The sequence below is a fragment of the Polyodon spathula genome, chromosome 5 (assembly GCF_017654505.1).
Source record: "Polyodon spathula isolate WHYD16114869_AA chromosome 5, ASM1765450v1, whole genome shotgun sequence".
In the NCBI taxonomy this organism is placed as follows: domain Eukaryota; kingdom Metazoa; phylum Chordata; class Actinopteri; order Acipenseriformes; family Polyodontidae; genus Polyodon; species Polyodon spathula.
The window spans coordinates 6,510,229-6,532,487 of record NC_054538.1 but is presented as its reverse complement, the minus strand read 5'-3'; the positions used below and the strand labels follow the sequence as shown (position 1 = coordinate 6,532,487).

The 22,259-nt window shown below is 39.3% G+C and overlaps 1 protein-coding gene across 1 annotated transcript in view; it reads right to left on the bottom strand.

The window, feature by feature from the left end:
• LOC121315488 (methyltransferase-like protein 24) overlaps positions 1 to 1,081 on the bottom strand; it is a 36,857-nt gene extending 35,776 nt beyond the window's left edge. The window contains exon 1 of the mRNA XM_041249616.1: positions 553 to 1,081. Within this exon, the coding sequence (XP_041105550.1) occupies positions 553 to 912 (360 nt within the window). The 5' untranslated portion in view covers positions 913 to 1,081. The remainder of the gene's footprint in view (positions 1 to 552) is intronic.
• Between the last annotated feature and the right edge of the window lie 21,178 nt (positions 1,082 to 22,259).

Sequence of the window (22,259 nt, the reverse complement as noted above, 5' to 3'; positions counted from 1 at the left end):
AGAAGGAAAATAAATAAACTGACTCTGATTCTGAAAAAGAACATGTGAAATCAGTTGTCCTCAATATAAACATTATGTTTTCCCACTGAATACCCTCAGTATGAAGGCACTCAATATTATAATAACCTGGGGGGTTGCTAATGTAGTATGCAGTGGACGAAACAGCATAATATATTGTACTGAGACCTATGTGTTTACACAACAATGCCACCAAATAGGAATTTATCGAGTTCTGGGTAGATCCAAAGCAAACACAGCAGATTGTTGTTCTATGGTGCTAACAGGCGTGACATTTCAAGTTCTTTGATCCAGTGTAGAATTAGTAAATTGACATTACAAGTGTCAGTACATAAGCTATAATAAAATCTTCTGAAAACATGCAAGCTTTTTTCATATTAAAGCCTAACAATATTCTTGAATGGTGTTACAGCATAAATCTATATTAAAAAAAAAAACATATTCACAATTAAATGGAAAAATTCTGGAATGATTATCTCCTGCAGAATTCCAGCTCAGGCTTCTGTATCCCCTCCCCTGTCCATTGTCACTGACCTTTCTGTACTGGTGCTGGAGAGGACAACAGTCTGCCAGCTTCCCTGGGCTCTCTGTGCCTCCCACTGCTGCCATGGCTACCGGGTCCCTCTTCATTCTCCTCACAAATGACACCTGCCTTTTAATAACCATGTCTCTGCTCAAGTCTGTCTGGTCTGCACCTCTTCCTTCAGATCTTCTCCTGCCCTGGTCTCCACTCAGGTCAGGGACATCGTGGCTGTCAGGATTGGGCTGTCTACCAAGGAAGGAAGAAGACTGGGGGCTACTAAACTCCATGTAGATCTGGACAGCGATGAGGAGCGTGGTGAAGATGAGGCAGATGCGAAGTGCAAAGGCCTTCCTAAATTTGTCTTTGCTCATCGTGGTTCACATTGAAGATGCTTTAGTTGCTATCAGCATCCAGTGGCACAGGCCCCCCTCCTATTCTCCCATCATGAATACTTCCCTGCTCCAGCTCCTGGTACAGTCTTGGTCCCTCTCATGCAGACCATTACTGCGCAGTAAGTGAGTGCCGAATGAGAGAGAGAGGAACAAAATGTTCTACTCATTGAGAAGTTTAGAAACTCCCTCCCCTGTTCCTCCCCCCAGCACTAGTTGAGTTCCGCCCCTCTCTCAGCTGGTCTTCCCCTCTCTGAACTCTGCCTTGTCTGTAACATTATACACCTGCAATCAGAGGAAGATCAGTAGCAGGCTGCCTGGGAGCCCTGGTTCTTAGTCTTTATCATTTCTTCATGAACAAAGCCAGAAAAACAATGCTGCTGTGTGAGTGTGTGAGGGGAGGCTGGGATTCCTGGAGTGGACAAGATTTTTGACACCAAGATAATAATGCAAATGATTCTAAATGCATTTTTACTCTTGTTAGAAAGAATGTGTCGTAATAATAAAAGCTTATAAAAAGATTTGCTATTTCTCCAAATACCACCACTGAGTATTCTACATAGGGTGTTTTCAGATTGTCTCCTCTTCCTCTTATAAAAAATGCTTTTATCTGAAAATCAAGTAGCTCACCAGATACCACCCACAACAACACAACACACTTTCCAAACACCTAAAAATCAAGTACAGTCCATTCTACAAGTGACTTGTTAGAAAACAAACAGACTACAGCCCTGTACTTGGGGTATATTTGACCTACAGGTAACACAAAGCTGTTTGAACAACACGAGATGAAGATTGGATCTTTAATCAAAAACATTGTAGATGACACAAAAATAGGAGGAGTGGCAAACACCGTTGCATCAGCAAAGGTCATTCAAAATGATCTAGATAGCATTCAGAACTGGGCAGACACATGGCAAATGACATTTAATAGTGAAAAGTGTAAGGTACTGCACACAGGCAATAACAAATATTGCATTATAAACACCATAATGTTCAGTTCTGGTCACCTCGCTACAAAAAGGATATTGCTGCTCTAGAAAGAGTGCAAAGAAGAGTGGCCAGAATTATTCCAGGTTTAAAAAGCATGTCACATGCAGACAGGCTAAAAGAAATGAATCTATTCAGTCTTGAACAAAGAAGACTATGCAGCGATCTGTTTCAAGCATTCAAAATTCTACTAGTATTGACAATGTCAACCCAGGGGACTTTTTCAACCTGAAAAAAGAAACAAGGACCAGGGGTCACAAATGGAGATCAGATAAAGGGCCATTCAGAACAGAAAATATTAGGCACTTTTCTACACAGAGAATTGTGGGAGTCTGGATCCAACTCCCCATAAATGTTATTGAAGCTGACACCCTGGGATCTTTCAAGAAACTGCTTGATCAGATTCTGAGATCAATAAGCTACTAACAACCAAATAAGCAAGATGGGCCGAATGGCCTCCTCTCGTTTGTAAGCTTTCTGATGTTCTTAAGTTCTTAAAAAGGATTATACTGCAGCCTGCTGGAGCCTCAAGGTATTGATTCTAATGTGCCGTGAACATTCACTGTGAATTTTAGCTGCACTGTGTTGAGAGGGCTCAACAGGTAAATAGATCGGGGAAGAACTTATCTATAAGCTGCTTTTTTATAAATACATTCAGTTCAGTTATTCCAGTTACCCTACTCAATCAGCAGTCAGGTACATTTTGCACCCTTTGTCCCTTATTTAGCAGATCAATTAGCACAACACAAAGATTAACCCTTTCATATCACAGTTGAAACAGTTTTTATTATTATTGTTATTGTAGCTGATATCTCCAACACACTGTGTGATAGCTCTATGCTGCTGCTGTAGATGTTCTGTAAACATCATCAAGTCTGTGTGCAGCATGTAGTAACCTCAGCCTGCTGCTCCAGTTCCAGCAATCGCTCAGCAAGCTCCCCTGCTCCTCTGAAGATGAGGAAGCCATATCTCATGAGGTGTCAAAATACACACAGTGGGGGATAACATAGTTTGAAGCTGCAGCCATTTCCATCAACCAGTACCATGGGTCTCAGAAAGAGCCATTGCTAGGCTGTTATCGTACCAGACACTGCAAAAATATAAGGCTTATGGTTTGGTGATTGCATTATAATGAAAAAGTCTTTACTGTACATATAAAATGGACAAAAAACTGTACAGAATACTTACAATTGAAATAGATATTAACTATATTTTTCACTGCATGTACAGTAGGACTGTAAATGAGTGTTTTATATTTTAATTCCCGCTACCCCTATATATATATATATATATATATATATATATATATATATATATATATATATATATATATATATATATATATATATATATTATACTATTGTTAAGGTCGGTATGTTTATATGCTCAAACCACAACAAATAAGTGACAATAAGTGACAGTTTTTAATTATTTGAATATTATGCGACATGTATTATTTGGGATTGTGACATGCCACAGAAGTGATGCAGGACAGTTGTTTGTACAATCAAATGCAATGAGGAAATTAAGCACGCCATTGTTCTGACGACTGATTGGACCCTCCTTGGATCCAGATGGCACATATCTGTTGAATGTTCCTGTTGTCAGGGCACAGTGCGGGGTGAAAGCAGCTTCTGTTCCCATGCACCACAAACAAGAAAACCATTTAGAGAGAAAAAAGCCACTGCAAGAACAGAACCGTCCTCTGATAAAGGCTGGAAAGATTTACACCAGTCTGAGAAGAGAATGCTTCTTGTTTGAAGTGCATTTTTTTTGTGGGAGGTTAATCATTCTTACAGTGGATATTTCAAACATTGGTTTGGCAGGAACCACATGTTATAGCAAACCTTTATGTTCAATATAACATATCTGAAAGTAACAGAGAGGTTTCCTTAAGCCAATGCAGTATGTACTATAGTAATACTAAAAACAACTTCACAAAAAACCTTCTATATAATCAGTTGTACATGTTAGCTCTTACTTGGGCTTCTCTGCCAACTATACATGTGAGACCTGCATGACGAATGGAAGTACACAACAAGTCAAACTGAAGGAATTATTTGATTAACTATAGCCCCTTTATATGTACAATTATGAACTATTGTTAATAGAACAAAATACGAGGATTGGTTGTTGTGTGTAAATGAAATTGGATGGGGTATTAAATGATGGCATACTATATATTATACCATGCACATTACATTTTGTAAATATAATCTATTCTATAGATCACAATTTTAAGCGCAAGAGAACAACATGGTGGAACTGGCCAGATGGAAAGCTATGTGATATTCTAATCTCTCCGGATCTGCCCCTCTCTGCTCCGGTGCCAGTCTCTGTGGCAGTGCTGCATTCACAGTTCGGAAGGACTGTGATATTTGCCTGGGTATTACAAGTGGAGTCATTCTGATGTTCTGGAAATGGAATCTTTTGAACTTAATCTGTTGAAAAGTACAGTAGCACGTCAGAGGTCAGGTTGTGCATGTAAAAGTGTAGTCTGAGTGTCGGTATGTGACTGACTTCTACTGCTGTGATGTTGCAATATAAGAGACTTTCTAATGTGTCCACAAGGGAGCCTGGCTCTTTTATGCAGCGGTTACAGCACTGGTTGATGATCTACACTTCTCATAGCTTCTCTTGTGTAGAGAATATTATAATAATATTCTTCACCCTGGGGACTGAATGGCATTTTGTTTTAGCAATTTTGATTTAAAGGTTAGGATTAGTTAAGATTTTAGGGTACAGTCCGGATTGGATTTATATGAAGATGGCCTGGGAAGCAGGGATGTTCCTGTAGAATTAGGCTCCAGATGAAGGGACAGCGCATGGATAAAGCTATCGCTTGGGGAGCGCAGTGGTGCTGCTCCCTCATGCCAACTCCTGCAGGTGTATCTGAGGTCTACGCTTCCACCCCCTGTCGAACCCTGCGGCCTGTAGTATCATTACAGTATAATAGATGGGTATTATGCATGTGCATACTGCTAAACAATATCTCCCCAAATATAACACAATGAAATGTTATCACTAATGGGCTGATGAAAAACTGTAGCTTGAAGAAAACAGATTTTATTAGTGGTACAATACGCATTGCTCAACGACATTGTCACAAAGAATGTAAAGACAGTGTAAGATGATATTCCCTGCTGTATGTGTTTCCATTTAAGCTGCGTGACAATAACTATAGAGACATTGGCAATTCATTTAACCGGTAAGCCACAGCTCATCAGCTGGGCTATTTAAACATTTTCTGTACCAATATGTTCAGAGAATAATCCATTGCTGTGGCCCACATATCCAATGTTTGTAGGCGACATCCTAACAATAAAGAGTGTGAAATGAAACCACAAAACTAAATGTACAACAATGCAGCAAAACAGTGAGGAGAATCCTAACCTAGAACACATACACCATCTAGTGGTAACATTATTTACTGAACAATAACCCCACCTCGCATTCCTAGTGAGGCCTTATTTCACTGCTGCTTGCGAATGTTGTGGTACAGAGAGGTCAGTGGCATGCTCAAATCTAAGGTGTAAGTTATGGCCCCATGTCTGTCAAAACTATTTGCTCCAGCAAGTTACAAAATTTGGAAGAAATAACAACATGTTGCCTTTGTCATGAAGTGTTTGTAAGCCCACTGAATCTGGAACTGTCACGTAAAGAATGCAAGTCAGTGAGAAAATAAAGATCACAGATTGCCAATCAATCAATCAATCAATCTATCAAATTATTTTTATATAGTGCAATATTCATAGCAAAGCCATCCCAAAGTGCCCCACAATGAAAAAAACAAAGTAAAAAGACTGAACGCTATAACAGCATCCCACTTCATTGCTCTATAGCGCTTATCTTTCAACCTAAAATACATAAAAAATATCTTAAAATCGCTCTTTTGTCTGAGTCTGATCTGGTCTGATAGTTACAGTAAACTGGTTTGGGTAAACTGGTTTTGGTTTGTCTAAACCATATGTGCCCAAAGGAAGCACCGCTCTAGTGAATGGATAATACATTTTCAAATACATATAGTAAGAAAATATGAATATGTAATACCATGGTAAAAACGTATCCATTGCACTTGCTCTTCACTGGTACCTACTGGTGGAATAAATGTGTAATTACATGCAAATGGTCTGTGCTGTGTACTTTGTAATTACCTCAGGTCACTAAATGTTATTCATATTTGAATGTAGGTACACAGTAGTTATTGTGCAATGATTACCCAGCCACCTGACATAAAGCCTCTGCTTCCATTAGGAGGAAGGGAGCTGAGGAAGCAGGTTGGTGTTTTGTGTGTATGTTTGAAAGTTTGAATCCAGTAAAGGCATTGCCCAGCTGGTTTGTTATTTTTGTTTTTTGTCTTGCTTTATTTGTTTAAATCCCTTTTTTTTGGCCCTTGTGCCCTTTTATTTTTGTTTATTTATAATAAAATTATTTTTTGAACTAATCACCCAGTTATTACAATGTAATTATGTGGCTATGTTATGTGAGGTGAGTTGATCCTCACTGCAATGTCATTAGACGGGTTAAGAGACTAAGAGAAGTCCATGGAGCCTGACCCCAGCACTGCTGGTGCATGCTATGCATGAGCAGCAGGGAACATATTGCTGTCAGGGAATACAGATACATCTCCTGCTTCTTGTGAGTGACAGCACAGCTTTGCCCTCACCATTCTCTTCTCTCTGTCAAGATAAAACTCTCATTGACTGACAGTAGCTTCAGGCTGCATCTATAAATGTATGCAGCAACAAAAGTATCACGACCTGTCACTTCTGGGAATAGTGTGGTATAAAACCTACAAATATATCCTTCACCGTTTCACTTGAATAAGTTGAATATTTCTTCTATATATATATAATCTATATATATATCGTCCATGGAGCCTGACCACCACTATATAACAGCCCACACAAGGGACATAATTGGATATATATATATATATTGGCAGGGATATATAATATACCTATATATATATATATATTATATATATATAGGTATATATATATATGCAAAAAGTCTGCTTCTCATTTAGGAATGTATTCTTTACAAATAGTAGGATTTATTTAGAATATAATGTATGTGCTGATATAATTAATATATATATATGATATATGGATATAGGTTAATTATTTTTCATATGAGAAAAATCTTGTGAACACCCCCACTTGAAATGCAGTTCTTTAGTTCGCTTTTAAATAGTAGAACTACAAATAATTTCCTTCTTGTTTCAATCCATATTAACATACAGGATACAGACTCTGCATTGTCCTGGATATATATATATATATATATGGGATATATATATATAAGAGTGGGAAACTTTGGACCCCGAGGGAAGAACTATAGCTACCAACAGGGGACTATGATGCCAGAAGCTGCAGGAGGTAACTATAGTTTTTCTCGAGGGGCCTTTAGTTTCCCATTATGAGAGCCGAGGTCTTTAGTCCATATTTGTTTAAATTCATAGAGCAGAGTTATTAAAGTTTTCTTGGCATAGAAATGTCCGTCTGATTTTCTCACTGCAGTACAGAATTCTCGGAGGAGTCCGTTGAGTTTGTAAATGTTGTATTTATTTCCTTCGTCAAGTTGGATTTGTTTGAATTTTAGGAAGTCAGAAATCCCGGATAGCTTTTGTTATGGTTTTAATGTTTGCAGTGTCTTGTTTTGTAGTACATTTTGTAAAACATTTTCCGTTGTCTGCCATTTTGCTAAAAACGAAAGAAAGGAACTTCGTTCCTTCCTGCATGACTTAATTTGAGGGAGTTTGTGAAAAAAACTATTGACAGAAGGCAGTGTCTTCAGAGGCACAGTTGGATCTATTTTTGGTCATGTGATGATGTTTTACCCAATCACGTACTTTCGAAATGGGTGAGTGATATTATTGCTCAAAAGAACTAACTTCCCAACATTTTGGTATGGTTTAACATATACTTAGACATTGTAGAGGCACTTATAGGCTTTTGATTATTTGATTCCACACACTAAGGTCTATTTAAATATATTGATGTGTTTGCAATGTCATTTACGTACATAGTTAAAGATGTAACAATCTCTACTGGAATGCGACTACTACGCAATTCGAGCATACATGGATGACATGACAACAAGTTTTTACAAAGGAAGATACTGACAACATGCCCCACATGTCATCCAGTTCCTATCCAGTTTTAAATAACTTTAGCATAACTGAGGCAGAAGTGTTAAAGGGACTAGGAGCTCTTAAAATAAACAAATCCCCTGGGCCGGATGAGATCCTCCCAATAGTACTCAAAGAAATGAAAGAAGTAATTTACAAACCGCTAACCAAGATCATGCAGCAGTCTCTTGACACAGGGGTGGTACCGACAGACTGGAAAATTGCAAACGTAATACCGATCCACAAAAAGGGAAACAAAACTGAACCAGGTAACTACAGACCAGTAAGCCTGACTTCTATTATATGCAAACTTATGGAAACTATAATAAGATCCAAAATGGAAAATTACCTATATGGTAACAGGGTCCTGGGAGACAGTCAACATGGTTTTAGGAAAGGGAGATCGTGTCTAACTAACTTGCTTGATTTTTTTTGAGGATGCAACATCGATAATGGATAATTGCAAAGCATATGACATGGTTTATTTAGATTTCCAGAAAGCTTTTGACAAAGTCCCGCACAAAAGATTAATTCTCAAACTGAACGCAGTTGGGATTCAAGGAAACACATGTACATGGATTAGGGAGTGGTTAACATGTAGAAAACAGAAAGTACTGATTAGAGGAAAAACCTCAGAATGGAGTGTGGTAACCAGTGGTGTACCACAGGGATCAGTATTAGGTCCTCTGCTATTCCTAATCTACATTAATGATTTAGATTCTGGTATAGTAAGCAAACTTGTTAAATTTGCAGACGACACAAAAGTAGGAGGAGTGGCAAACACTGTTGTAGCAGCAAAGGTCATTCAAAATGATCTAGACAAGATTCAGAACTGGGCAGACACATGGCAAATGACATTTAATAGAGAAAAGTGTAAGGTACTGCACGCAGGAAATAAAAATGTACATTATAAATATCATATGGGAGATACTGAAATTGGAGAAGGAATCTATGAAAAAGACCTAGGAGTTTTTGTTGACTCAGAAATGTCTTCATCTAGACAATGTGGGGAAGCTATAAAAAAGGCTAACAAGATGCTCGGATACATTGTGAAAAGTGTTGAATTTAAATCAAGGGAAATAATGTTAAAAATGTACAATGCATTAGTAAGACCTCATCTTGAATATTGTGATCAGTTCTGGTCACCTCGCTATAAAAAAGATATTGCTGCTCTAGAAAGAGTGCAAAGAAGAGCGACCAGAATTATTCCTGGTTTAAAAGGCATGTCATATGCAGAGAGGCTAAAAGAATTTAATCTGTTCAGTCTTGAACAAAGAAGACTACGTGGCGACCTAATTCAAGCATTCAAAATTCTAAAAGGTATTGACAATGTCGACCCAAGGGACTTTTTCGACCTGAAAAAAGAAACAAGGACCAGGGGTCACAAATGGAGATTAGACAAAGGGGCATTCAGAACAGAAAATAGGAGGCACTTTTTTACACAGAGAATCGTGAGGGTCTGGAATCAACTCCCCAGTAATGTTGTTGAAGCTGACACCCTGGGATCCTTCAAGAAGCTGCTTGATGAGATTCTGGGATCAATAAGCTGGTTACCAGTCTTGAGTCAAGTTCGAGGAGGATGTACCGTGTTCCGTTGAGGCGAGTCACCTCCTCCTGGTAGTCAACGAGGTGCAAAAGCAGGAGGAGAGGATCAGGTGTGTAAAGGCTGTTTCCCAGGCCAAGCAGGGAGAATGGATGAGATGGGAGAGTGTGGAACAACGCAAGATCGGCTGGCAAGACCTATGGACAATGGAACAGAGCAGGATCAGTTTCCTCATCAGATCAACATATGATGTTCTCCCATCACCACAGAACCTAAACCTCTGGGTGGGTGAGGATCCCTCATGTCCTTTGTGTTCATCACCTACAACATTAAGGCACATTTTGACAGGATGTAAGGTGGGTCTTAGCTTGGCACCATGACCAGGTGCTGTGATGGTTGGCTTTAGCATTGGAAGACAAGTGTAACCTGACCAATAAGTTGCCACCAGTTCCATCAAAGCATTACACACAAAAGACAATATTCCTCCGTCCAGGAGAGCAACCACCAAGAAAAGGTGTTAAAACCAAGCCTCGCCCAGGACAACTGGAAGCTGCTAGAGACTGGAAGATGCTGGCAGATGTTGGTCAACGGCTTATTTTTCCACCTGAGATTGCCACCACTAACCTTCGACCAGACATTGTCTTGTGGTCTGGATCAGCACGCCTTGTTCATCTGGTAGAGTTAACAGTGCCATGGGAGGATGCTGTGGATGAGGCATATGAGAGGAAGAAACTTCGGTATGCTCAACTAGCTGCTGAAGCAGAACAGCGAGAGTCTGAGTTTACCCACTGGAGGTGGAGGTTGGAGAGTTCGGTTTATCAGGGGAGGGAGGTTGTCGAGAGCTCTAGCCAAGAGTTGCCCACCGTGCACCACAGTGAAGAACTTATCTGAAGCCCAGCAGAAAGAGAAAGGAGCAGCAACGGCTGTGTTGAGACGGAAGCGAAAAGATTTATTGGATGGATCTCAAGCACAAAGAAAGAAAGCCAAGCTGATTACAGGTAAGTAACTCTTGCGGCTGGCTGAGCTGAGTGGAGGATGGAGGATGGAAGGGGGGGTGATATGGAGGATGCCAAAATCACTGTGAGCCCTCTTGATGCGTGTCGAGGGCTATTCGCTGAAACAGTGGAGGTGGGTTGTCGAGGATTTGTGGCACACTCTACAACCCGGTTTCTCAGAGATGTCGGGTTCAGTGGCCAAGAGTTGCGTCGCACAGTGAAGAACTTATCTGAAGCAGCAGAAAGAAGCAGCAACTGGCTGTGGTTGAGACGGAAAGATTCTGGATGGGGATCTCAAGCACAATAGAAAGAAAGCAATGCTGATGTACAGGTAAGTAAGCTGGGCTGAGCTGAGTGGGGGATGGAGGGGGGTGATGCTGGGATGCCAGAATCACTGTTGAGCCCTCTTGAGGTGTCGTGGGCTAGTCAACGAAACAACAAGGACGGAAGGTGCCCACTTGTCTTATCTTGGGGAGAGCCGAGTTAAAATAAGCATGAAGTTTAACATCTACTCTCATAAGAACATAAGAACATAAGAAAGTTTACAAACAAGAGGAGGCCATTCAGCCCATCTTGCTCGTTTGGTTGTTAGTAGCTTATTGATCCCAGAATCTCATCAAGCAGCTTCTTGAAGGATCCCAGGGTGTCAGCTTCAACAACATTACTGGGGAGTTGATTCCAGACCCTCACGATTCTCTGTGTAAAAAAGTGCCTCCTATTTTCTGTTCTGAATGTCCCTTTGTCTAATCTCCATTTGTGACCCCTGGTCCTTGTTTCTTTTTTCAGGTCGAAAAAGTCCCTTGGGTCGACATTGTCAATACCTTTTAGAATTTTGAATGCTTGAATTAGGTCGCCACGTAGTCTTCTTTGTTCAAGACTGAACAGATTCAATTCTTTTAGCCTGTCTGCATATGACATGCCTTTTAAGCCAGGAGTAATTCTGGTCGCTCTTCTTTGCACTCTTTCTAGAGCAGCAATATCTTTTTTATAGCGAGGTGACCAGAACTGAACACAATATTCAAGATGAGGTCTTACTAATGCATTGTACAGTTTTAACATTACTTCCCTTGATTTAAATTCAACACTTTTCACAATGTATCCGAGCATCTTGTTAGCCTTTTTTATAGCTTCCCCACATTGTCTAGATGAAGACATTTCTGAGTCAACAAAAACTCCTAGGTCTTTTTCATAGATTCCTTCTCCAATTTCAGTATCTCCCATATGATATTTATAATGTACATTTTTATTTCCTGCGTGCAGTACCTTACACTTTTCTCTATTAAATGTCATTTGCCATGTGTCTGCCCAGTTCTGAATCTTGTCTAGATCATTTTGAATGACCTTTGCTGCTACAACAGTGTTTGCCACTCCTCCTACTTTTGTGTCGTCTGCAAATTTAACAAGTTTGCTTACTATACCAGAATCTAAATCATTAATGTAGATTAGGAATAGCAGAGGACCTAATACTGATCCCTGTGGTACACCACTGGTTACCACACTCCATTCTGAGGTTTTTCCTCTAATCAGTACTTTCTGTTTTCTACATGTTAACCACTCCCTAATCCATGTACATGTGTTTCCTTGAATCCCTACTGCGTTCAGTTTGAGAATTAATCTTTTGTGCGGGACTTTGTCAAAAGCTTTCTGGAAATCTTGCAGCTGGTGTTGTGTGAAGCAGTGGTTCAGGGGCCCTGCTGGAGCCTGTCTTGGAGGCTGTCTAGCGCGGTTCCGTGGGAACTGTCTCCCGAAGTGCTGCTGCGTTGGGGCCCTACTTCCGGCATTCCCCTGTCCTTGCAGGCAGCCCCGGGCATTAGCTGCCACGGAAGCCTGTAGACGGTGCTTCAGGTCTCCATGCGGCTCAGTGGGGATTGGAACTGTCCAGATAACTGTAGTTACAGGCAGATGCCAGCGCTTTGTCCTATCTCGTACCAGAGCATGGGAAGACAGCATCGCAGCCACCTGCCGAGACTTCCCACTCTTAGTGGGAGCGTTGCAGTATCTCCTCTACCGCTAGCCCAAAGGTATGGCCAGGGGAGATAGACGTGTCTAATAGGGCTGCCTTGTCGACATCCGGGACCCTGGCCTGTGGCAGCCAGAGCTGCCTGCATGCCACTACAAGACCTGCCAGTTTTCTGCCCAGGGCCTGCCATTGGAAGCAGGCCCTGAATTTGTAGCAGCATACCAAAGATCAAGCACAACTCTGAGGCTGCCGGCTCAGGGAGAGGAGCTGATCGCAGGATGCCATCCAGGTAGGCCGTTAGGAGACCTGCCATGTTTGTCAGGCGTGTTACCTGCACTTCTCCTGCATACGCTTTTTTGAGGTGAGCCTTTGTGATCCGCATGGGCTGTTAGGGCATACAGGGCCGCTATGGTGGAATCCACCAGCGGGAACTGCTCTAGTCCCAGTAACCACGCACCCTCCAAGGAGGCCAGCAGGGCTGCATGTTTTGAGACACTTGGCGCCGAAGCTGGTCGGTGCCAGGAAGATTGCACCTCCTCCAGAAAGTCGGAAACTGGAAAAGGCTGGGGGGGGGTTTGAGGTCTGTGCCAGTTTGAACATGGAACAACGCTGCTCAGATGTTGCCTTCCAGAACCTGTAGGAAGTTGGAGGCTCGCTCCATGAGCACTCGAACTGAGCTCGAAGGAGGGATAAGTCTCAGAGTTGGGCTTATCTCCTGGGTCACTTCCTTGACCTCTGTCTCCTGCTGCTCCAGAGTCCCCATCCCAGGAAGGCGTGATCGAGATCGCGTCCTGGTCCTCCTTACTCACTGCCTTTTACAAAGACTCAATCACTCACTGGAGAGGATAGTTATACCTACCTTACCTACATACCTGATTGGAAGAGGCAAAAGAGAATGTGATCTCCACTTATTTCCTTGGTAGGTGGGACCAAGGAGGTCACTCCCCGGAGGGGCCTATCAGCAGCTCTGACATAAAAAGTTCAGTAAATACCGGACCTGCGGCAGCTATATCCCAAAAGTATTGTTGTTGATCATCTTGTAATTGAAAGAGAACCAGTTTGCTACCGAATGGGAACAAAATATGCTCCAAATCCATGCTAACATGAGTCGGGATGTAGGTGAGCCAGTACGTAATTGCAACGCAATACGAAAATAGACCACAGGTAAATTACGTTGTTTATTAGTATTAAACTAAACTGACGAGTTTACATGTTTACCCGCCATCTTCCTGCAATAATAGCATGTGAGCAAAAACAGACAGGCACAGATCTGACATATTTTATTTTCAATTTGTTGTACACCTATTTCTTTACGGTATGTAGTTCAAATGAAATACCCCCTTTAAAGCTTTTAAAACAATGAAGTGTTGTGTAAATCTGTTTTGCTTCATGATTTCTTAATTCTACCAGTTTCACCAGCCAAGTGGAAAAATACAACACCTTAAGATGTATTGAACAGATCTGACCAGCAGAGGGGTGTCAATGAACAGCATAAGATAGTGGAAGCAGTGCAGGTATGGTAGTGCTTTTCACAAAGACAGCAACATCTTACCCTGGGAGTCTTTTTTGCAATTGTGATTGCATCGTGCTACATTTGTTACTGTTGTTAAAAAGTGTTAATAGTATATCTCTTCTTGTTCATACTGTAACTTCTGCAAATATTGTAACATGTTGAGGGAGGGTATTTAATTTCATTTTTTTTTTGTTAAAAAAGGTGAGTTATCCTCTGAGAAACAGGACATATTTATTAAAACAAATGCAGTGTGAATTTACAACAATCATCTCTGGCTCAATTAGTTCTATGAACCCCATCCCGAGAGCTGTATACATATTTTAAAATACAAAGAATAACATGTATACTTTTTAGTTAATCTTAAAAAATAACTACTATGGAGGTATGATTATGAATACATTTCCTTCCAAGCAAATATTATCAAAGAAACTTTAAAAGTGTTGCTGGCACAGAACAAGCAATAGGAAACCCAAAGACCCATTTCATACCGGGCTGCTCCAAATGTCATTATCGCATGGTTATCTAACTATGAGCAGATTAAGACATTTATAAAATTTATACATTGTGTAGTTAAGAAATGGATGGGAAAAAATAAGAAATTAGGTGCTTCATGGTATGGCAAGATTAAAGTCTGAATCATTTTAGAAAGTCTGATTTTAGGCTACAAATGTATCCACATATGATCAATTTAATAAAGTCTACATTGTGATGCTGTTTTTCACGCAGAATTTAATTAAAACAGAATACAAGAAATGGTATTAAGAGTCTAGGTGCCATTTCTTGTACCATGGCTATAAATACTAATCAGGTTTTACAAAAGCAACAAAAAACCAATCTAGAGATAAAAAAAATCACATCTGTGTGCCAGGATCTTGACCCTCTACTTCAAACATGAATCTGCAATATGAGCTTGGAGGGAAATTGGCTCACGTTATGCAGCCTGCCACATGTCTGTTAACCTAATGTGTTCATGCAGTGCCAATCAATGCATAATGGCCGGACTATGAGGAGCTGAACCAGGGAGAGCTTCTCTGGAGAATGACGCAGATTGTTCAGGGCTGTCAACAACATGGAAAACTATAGAGACTCTGACCCTTCACCACCACAACCTCCTTGACAATGAAACAGTTCAGCAGGGAAGGCACACAGAGGAGGCTGGGTTTTAGTAGAGTGAAGCCAAAGTGGATTAAACCAGGAGGGACCTGATGCAGGAAAGAGAGAAACCTGACTCAAGCAATTCAAGCAAAGAAAGAAAACAGGCTTAGAGTTATATGGTTAGATTGAATACTGACAAGAAAAATATAGAAATAACTGGGTGATGTTAATAAAGAAAAAAAAATACTGGGTAACACTGCTACTTACAAATCAGATCCTGAGAGATGGATTTAAAAAACATTAGTATAAACATTGCAGCCTTATTTATTTACTTGAACGCTAGCATTTTATGGAAACACTTGACTATTTAAAATCATCCTGTAATTGATGTAACGTCTGGTTGTCGATTCGGTTGTAGACTGCAGATGGGACTGCCAGCAACTCCATTTTGATATTAGAATGAGTTTTACAGACTTTTCACTCAGGATAGATTCCCAACCAATATTGCTTTGAGACACTGATAAATAGTGTGAGAATATTCCAGGTTTGTTCCTGCAAGGGAATATTAAATCAATAACTTAATGGTTATAAATCCAGAACTCAGGGCAAAACCCTCCTTATGTTAGACAGGAGATCTCTTATTTATTTATAGCAAAGAGACTGCTTCATTCCCCAGGTAAAACACTTTAAAAGGAAATGTCCCAAGTCAAATATTTTAATCAATGTTCACTTGACCCAATTTTAACTGGGTCGTTATATTTGTGTGATTTATGTAGAGCAAGAAACACATTCATAAAACATTCAATAAATATAATTAGTTACACATTTTAACAATTAATATGTTAGTCAACAATAAGATTACAATGGATAATAAGGTATTTATAGACACACGTAAGTACTGTCTATAGAAATCTCTATACAGAAGAGATAGACATGTTCAAATTGTCTGTAGAACAAATATCACCTGAAATGGGGCACTGTGGGTCAGTTTTTACATTTAACAAATTATAAGACCACTAAACTGATGTACGATTACCTATACCAAAATATATTTCAAATTCATATCGCCATATTGTTTTTGAACCTATATTTAAAAAACAAACAGACATCTGAAAGCTGAGATACACTAAAATACACTAAAATTCAGCATTGTTAAATAACTGTACTAAAACAATGACTTTAATATAATGTAATGAACTAATGAATTGAGTGGGAGTCTGGAAAGTTTTCTAATTGTGAAGTATTTTGTTTGTATAACTATGAAGTATATTGTTTGATTTTATAAATTGTGCAACAGCACCACAGCTGGCTCACAGTGTTCCAACCCTAAGGCACTATGATCCTCTATGATGGTCCAAACTTGCAATGTTTCAGCATTAACTTCAATTATTTCATATACACTCATGGTTAACACATCAGCAAAACAATTCTATAAATGTGTTAAACAACTAACTCACACATTAACCACTCTGGAACGCATAGGTTTGCACCATCTTTGTTGGGGGCATAACTGTACAGGGTGGATATAAACAAACAAGGAGAGATAACCCATACTTTCTACACTCATTCAACACCAAGAAAAAGGCAAATTATTTGACAGATCTGACCTTAAAACTGTACTTACATGTATATAACATGTGTGTGTACAACGTAAGATTTATGTAATTATTTTATTAGCAAGAACATTTTAAAATTCCATGTCTTAGCTTGCTTTGAACAAGATTAAGGCACCAGCCAAGATGTGATTTAATACAATCCATCTGAGGCAGATCAAGAAAAAATGAGGTCCATCTATTTTTGTCTTGTATTTCAGTTTCTCACAATTGTACATAGCCTGAGGTGGCTTTTGTACTGTTCTTTAAGTTCAAGAGGTAGTTTGCTGTTTCTCAGCAGTTACATAAGCATGTTCGAATCATGTGGGGATTATAAAAAAAAAAAAGTTATTTCCTTTTGCTAATGGCTTGAAATTCAGTTGTTGGAAATTGGTAGTAAAACCCAACAACACATGATTCCAAATCTGACATGACAAGCTTGAACAATGCTGGTCTTTCGGAAGGTTTGTGAGCCTACTGATGAGCCTGTTTCAAGAAATTAGGTATGCTGTGCCGCTGTTAGATTTGAAAGTTAAGTGGAGCCCGGGGCTCAGTGGTTGAGGATGCAGTTAGGGAAAGAGTTGACTGCAATAGAGAACAAAAAAGAAAGCATTGAACTTGCATATTCATCTTTAGCTGTAGCCAGTTAAGTCTGTAGTTTTCCACTCTAAAATGCATGAGTGGTTTCTCTGCTGTCAATGTTAAATTCATAATCTTGAGGAAACACAGTGATAGACAAGCAGCAAGCTATGTATCCAGCAGCATGGGATTTGGGAGCACTTGTCATGGTCTGTTTTAGACACTTGGCCTGGTATTCAAAAACACTTCTGATCTGGTAATAAGTTTTGCATAACTTTTATAAGGGATAGATGACACAAGCTTGAAGAACTTCTAATATATATATATAATAAGTATATATTTTTTTTTTTTTTTTTTTTTTTTTTTTTGAAGTGCGTGTAAACAGTCTGAGGGGGGCATTCAAACATGCTATAGCTCTATTTAAATGACTACAAAATATATAAAAACTAAGGTGAAAATTGGGACCAATATCTGCAGGCCTAGGCTGTTGGCTTAGCCTTGCTGAACAATACCCCTGGGTGTGTGGTTATTGGACCACATTGGAATACCCTGCCATGTGCTACTGCTTTCAAATACAACACATGAACATTACATTAGGAATTACTAATATCAGATTACCAGGAACATTCTGGTTTCAAAAATCAAGACAAGTATTTATCTTAAGGGAAGTCAAGTGCTTGAAAGGCCATAATACGCTTATTATGTTAGATGTATGTCTATTATTGTTAAATTACTTGTAATGTGGATTTCAAAGAGAATTTAGCTACAATCCTATGATTTTATAATGCTTTAGTATGTAAACAATTCTAGCTTGAAAAAAGAATGTGGCCCCCCCCCCTGGTCACTCCTGCACACCAATAGAAGAACACTAGAAGACCTAAGAATGAGAGGAGGACTGTCTGCCTGTATGCTGCACTTATACTCTTGCTGACTTTTTAAACCCCTTTTTAAGCTTTTGAAAACTGGAATCTAGTCTCTGCTTACCGTTCTTTGTTCAAGGCTAAATATATTGAGTTACCTCAATAAACAGGAGTTTTATTGTATGGACTGAGGCTGAAGCCGTAAAAGTAATTTCAAATGAGACCAGAGCACAATGCATCAGTCAGCTGTGCTTATACTTTGAATACATCTCTATATGGTATTGTGGTGAGTCTGAGGTGCTGTACAGCAGCTTCAGTGATTAGAACGTATAAGTACTTGTTACTGTCATTTATCATTTAGTGTCTGAACACTGATTGTGGTAGTGACTATTTTCGTGGTGTGCATTTGAGAATTTTGAGATTAAAAAAATAACATTTTACCAATAATTATAGAAAGTAGATTTAGCTACAGAGGTGTGCTATAAAACAGAGGTCACAATTAGAGCTTTACTTAACTAGAAAAATAGTGGCAGCATCCAATGCTTGCTGGAGTGCTGGTGGCGATTGACACTTGCAAAAACTGTGCAAAACCCTGGTACCAAGCACTCTTCAGCCAGCACATTAACCACTATAAATAAAGCTTGTTTGGATGAGAAGCTAGAACCACAGTGCTTGGTCTCGTACACTGTTGTTTCTCCCATTTCTTACTAACGCACTTTACAAACAGTGCAGTGTACCGTGGGTGAGGAGAGCTTTGTCAGGGTGTGATACTGCCTGGCTCAGTCTACAGCACAGTCACACCAGGTCAGGGGACAGAATTAGACTGGATAAGCGGTACTATGGGGTAGCACTGTATGTGAAATTCTGAGCTTCTTGTGTCACCCCAAAATGAATCTGGGATCAGAACGAAACACTGTGTTATAAAGGGCAGTGCTTCATTGGAAATCACAAGGAAAAATTTTTTTAAAGTTTAGATAGGAGTATGTCGTTATGTGTGATTTCCCACTACTTACTGTTAAGTGTAACCATAATTACAGTGGTGATCAGTGTTGTTGGGACTCTAAATCAAGTGGTTCTGCTTCATTTACAAAACTGTAATTTTATTATTGCACACCACGTTGTCTAATCTTATCTATTATATATATGTATTTTAGATACAAGGCCCTGTAACGGGGCAGAGCCCTGTCTGTAGATATGTGGCAGAGCAGAACTCTGTTGCGAGATGTATTATTTTGTGTTTCTTTAAAATAATGGTTTATTGTGATTATTATGGTATTGTTATAGTTGCATGTGCTTTAGCAGGGCTGATGTTAGCAGCTTGTGTCTGCCAGACTACATCCCGTGAGAATGTATGGTTGGCAGCTAATGATTTATTGACAGATTGGCTGTCGACCACACATATATCAAAACTTCCATGCAGAATGTGGCCATCACCGAATTCATAAAATGATTGCTAATTTGGAGATGGCCACGTGTATATAAGCTTGTCTTTGTCTGTGTTCATGGTGGGTGTTCAGAGAGGAGGAACGAGAGAGAGAGGAGTGGATCAGGTAAAAGAAAAGAATAACAATTACTACTCGTACTGGAAGGATCAGCACGATACTTGTTTGGCAACAGGGTTTTGTGTTTGTGCTTTGTTTTTGTTCAAACTGTTTATTTTGGCTCTGTGAGCTGTGTTTTTGTTTGTCCTTTTGATGTATTTTTTATGTAAATAAATATGCACCCACCGCTTCAACACGCAGTACTTGTCTGTGCCAAATTCCTGGTCTGGGGACATCACCACTTGACCCTTGTCACAGAACCTCTTATCAAACATTCCCAAATTAGAATATGCCAAGTAAGGTCATAATGGCAAAGCTCAACAGAGTTCCTTTCTAGAGGCCGGATTGTCACGAAGGCTCTCGGCTGTGCCAATCACGTGCCTATTTCGTGTTGAAAGAATGTATTATTCGGTCACGCTTTATTTTAAGGGCTGCTTATTAACTATTAACAACCATCTAATAATCATATTAATATACATTATTTATTTTTTTATTTTTTTTGTTAATATATAATAGGTCAACTAAAACTGCAAACATCGAGCCATATGGATTATCAATTCCCAGTCGATCATATATTTGAAATTGGTTCAAATTGTAACTGTATTAATGTTTAGCAAATTAAATCAGGTTTTCATTAGCCACCACCTTAACCATAATGCAGAAGAGCCGTGGTCATCTGCATTCGTGGTTATAGAGCTTTTAACATCATCTCACAGACAGGGACCAGAATCCGTTACTGCCCTTTACATTCATTTATAAAGATCTTAATGCAGAGCCCTTAGCTCAAAATGAACAATGTATGTTAACAGTTAATAAACTAAAAAAGTTGCCCTTAAAATAAAGCGTGACCTGTTATTAATTCCGGTCCTTAGAGATCAGTTCCGTGTTGGTATGAGAAGCCTTCTTTATTATTCACATTGTGCTGCTCGTTCTAACCCATTAAATCATACTCTGATGGCTTATGAACCGCTGTGCGTTTACAGGCTGAAAGGAAATTTCCATTTTCTCTTCTGTTTTTCACGTTTACTTCACAAGTTCCTGTTTCCTCTCTGAATGTTCCTGCAATGCACATAATAAAGGGCTACAGAACCTCCTGTACTGTACTAAAAAAGGCCTAACTTTTTTCACTGGATGTGTTGTCTGTATTTTACGAGGTTATCTAGACTTTTATATTGGTAATTAAACATTATGAGTCATAAATCAGCTGGGAAGTAAATCCAAAAGCCAGATGGAGGATTTGTCTAAGAGGTGCTGTTTCCAGATGATGCCACAATGCTTGTGCTCCAATTAAACTGAATGGCTATTATGGGAACAGAAAAGCAACCATGCTTTAACAGAAGGGAGAAGATCTGCTCCTGACCTGTAGAGGTCACTACAGAATGATCAGGTGAACTATAGACGACTATCCTGTGGAAAGGCAGAAGGCCAATGCAGTACTCTCTCTGTGCAAATGGGATCGGAGCCACACTCACATTGCATGACTCACCCTGTACTCCTAGCAGGAAAGTTTTTACTATGTTACTTAATTTTTTTATATAAACGTTTTAGGTTTTTTTTTTCTAATGTTCTCTTGATATCATTTTTTCTCTGCCCCTAGTGGTTACAGCTAGGACTGTATCCTAGTACTGAATTACAGCTCAAGCACTGTCTGACTGTGTGATGCTAAAACACTAATGCTTTGGAGACGGTACAGATCCTATAGATTATTGCTTTTATAATGTATTCATATTATAGTTTGTTTAATACAGAAACATAATATGTAAAGTCAATCTACTTACTCTTTTTGAATACGTTTAAAATCTTTTTTTTGCATCATTGCCTTCCCCCTATATACAGTTCTACTGTATACAGTCACAGAAATCTACATTTTGCTACAAACTTTGGAATGTGATTAAAATTCCAGTAGTTATGAGTCATCATCAGTAAATTCCATTAATCTCAAAATCATATTTACAAAACAATTGTATTATATTTGTTCTTGCATTAGTTATATGTTTTCATTGTACAGAAACATTATTTCTCATTGTTCTAATTTACTTCTTCATGCAGACGTGGTTCAAATCTTGCAGTGCCAAGTTGGGAACTGGGACCAGCTCCTTTCATTGTGTATCAAAAGACCACTACTTGCAGGTGGAGCCTTCGCAGGCTGGCCCCTATCACCAGGGTTTAGTTTGCTAGAATTGGTTGCTTAGGTTTGGTGTTTGAAAAGAGGCATTTGGTCTGACAGCGGGAAAGGAGGTCATCTCTAAGTTTAAAAGTCTAAAAATTGTGGTTGCTATAAGATTGTATAAAAAACTAAATAATTAATTAGTTACCTGTAGCTTAAGTCACAAAAACAAGAGCATGGTTCAGCCAAATTCCACACACGCTTGTTACTTCATTTCACTTGACAACCCAAAATGTTACTATCTTTACAAACTTTCCTTGCATTCTACAAACAATGTAAAATCATTTTCTGAAACCTGAAATCTTTGTGGGATATCATGTTTTAACACTACATTGTATACACATTTTCACTAAAATTGTTT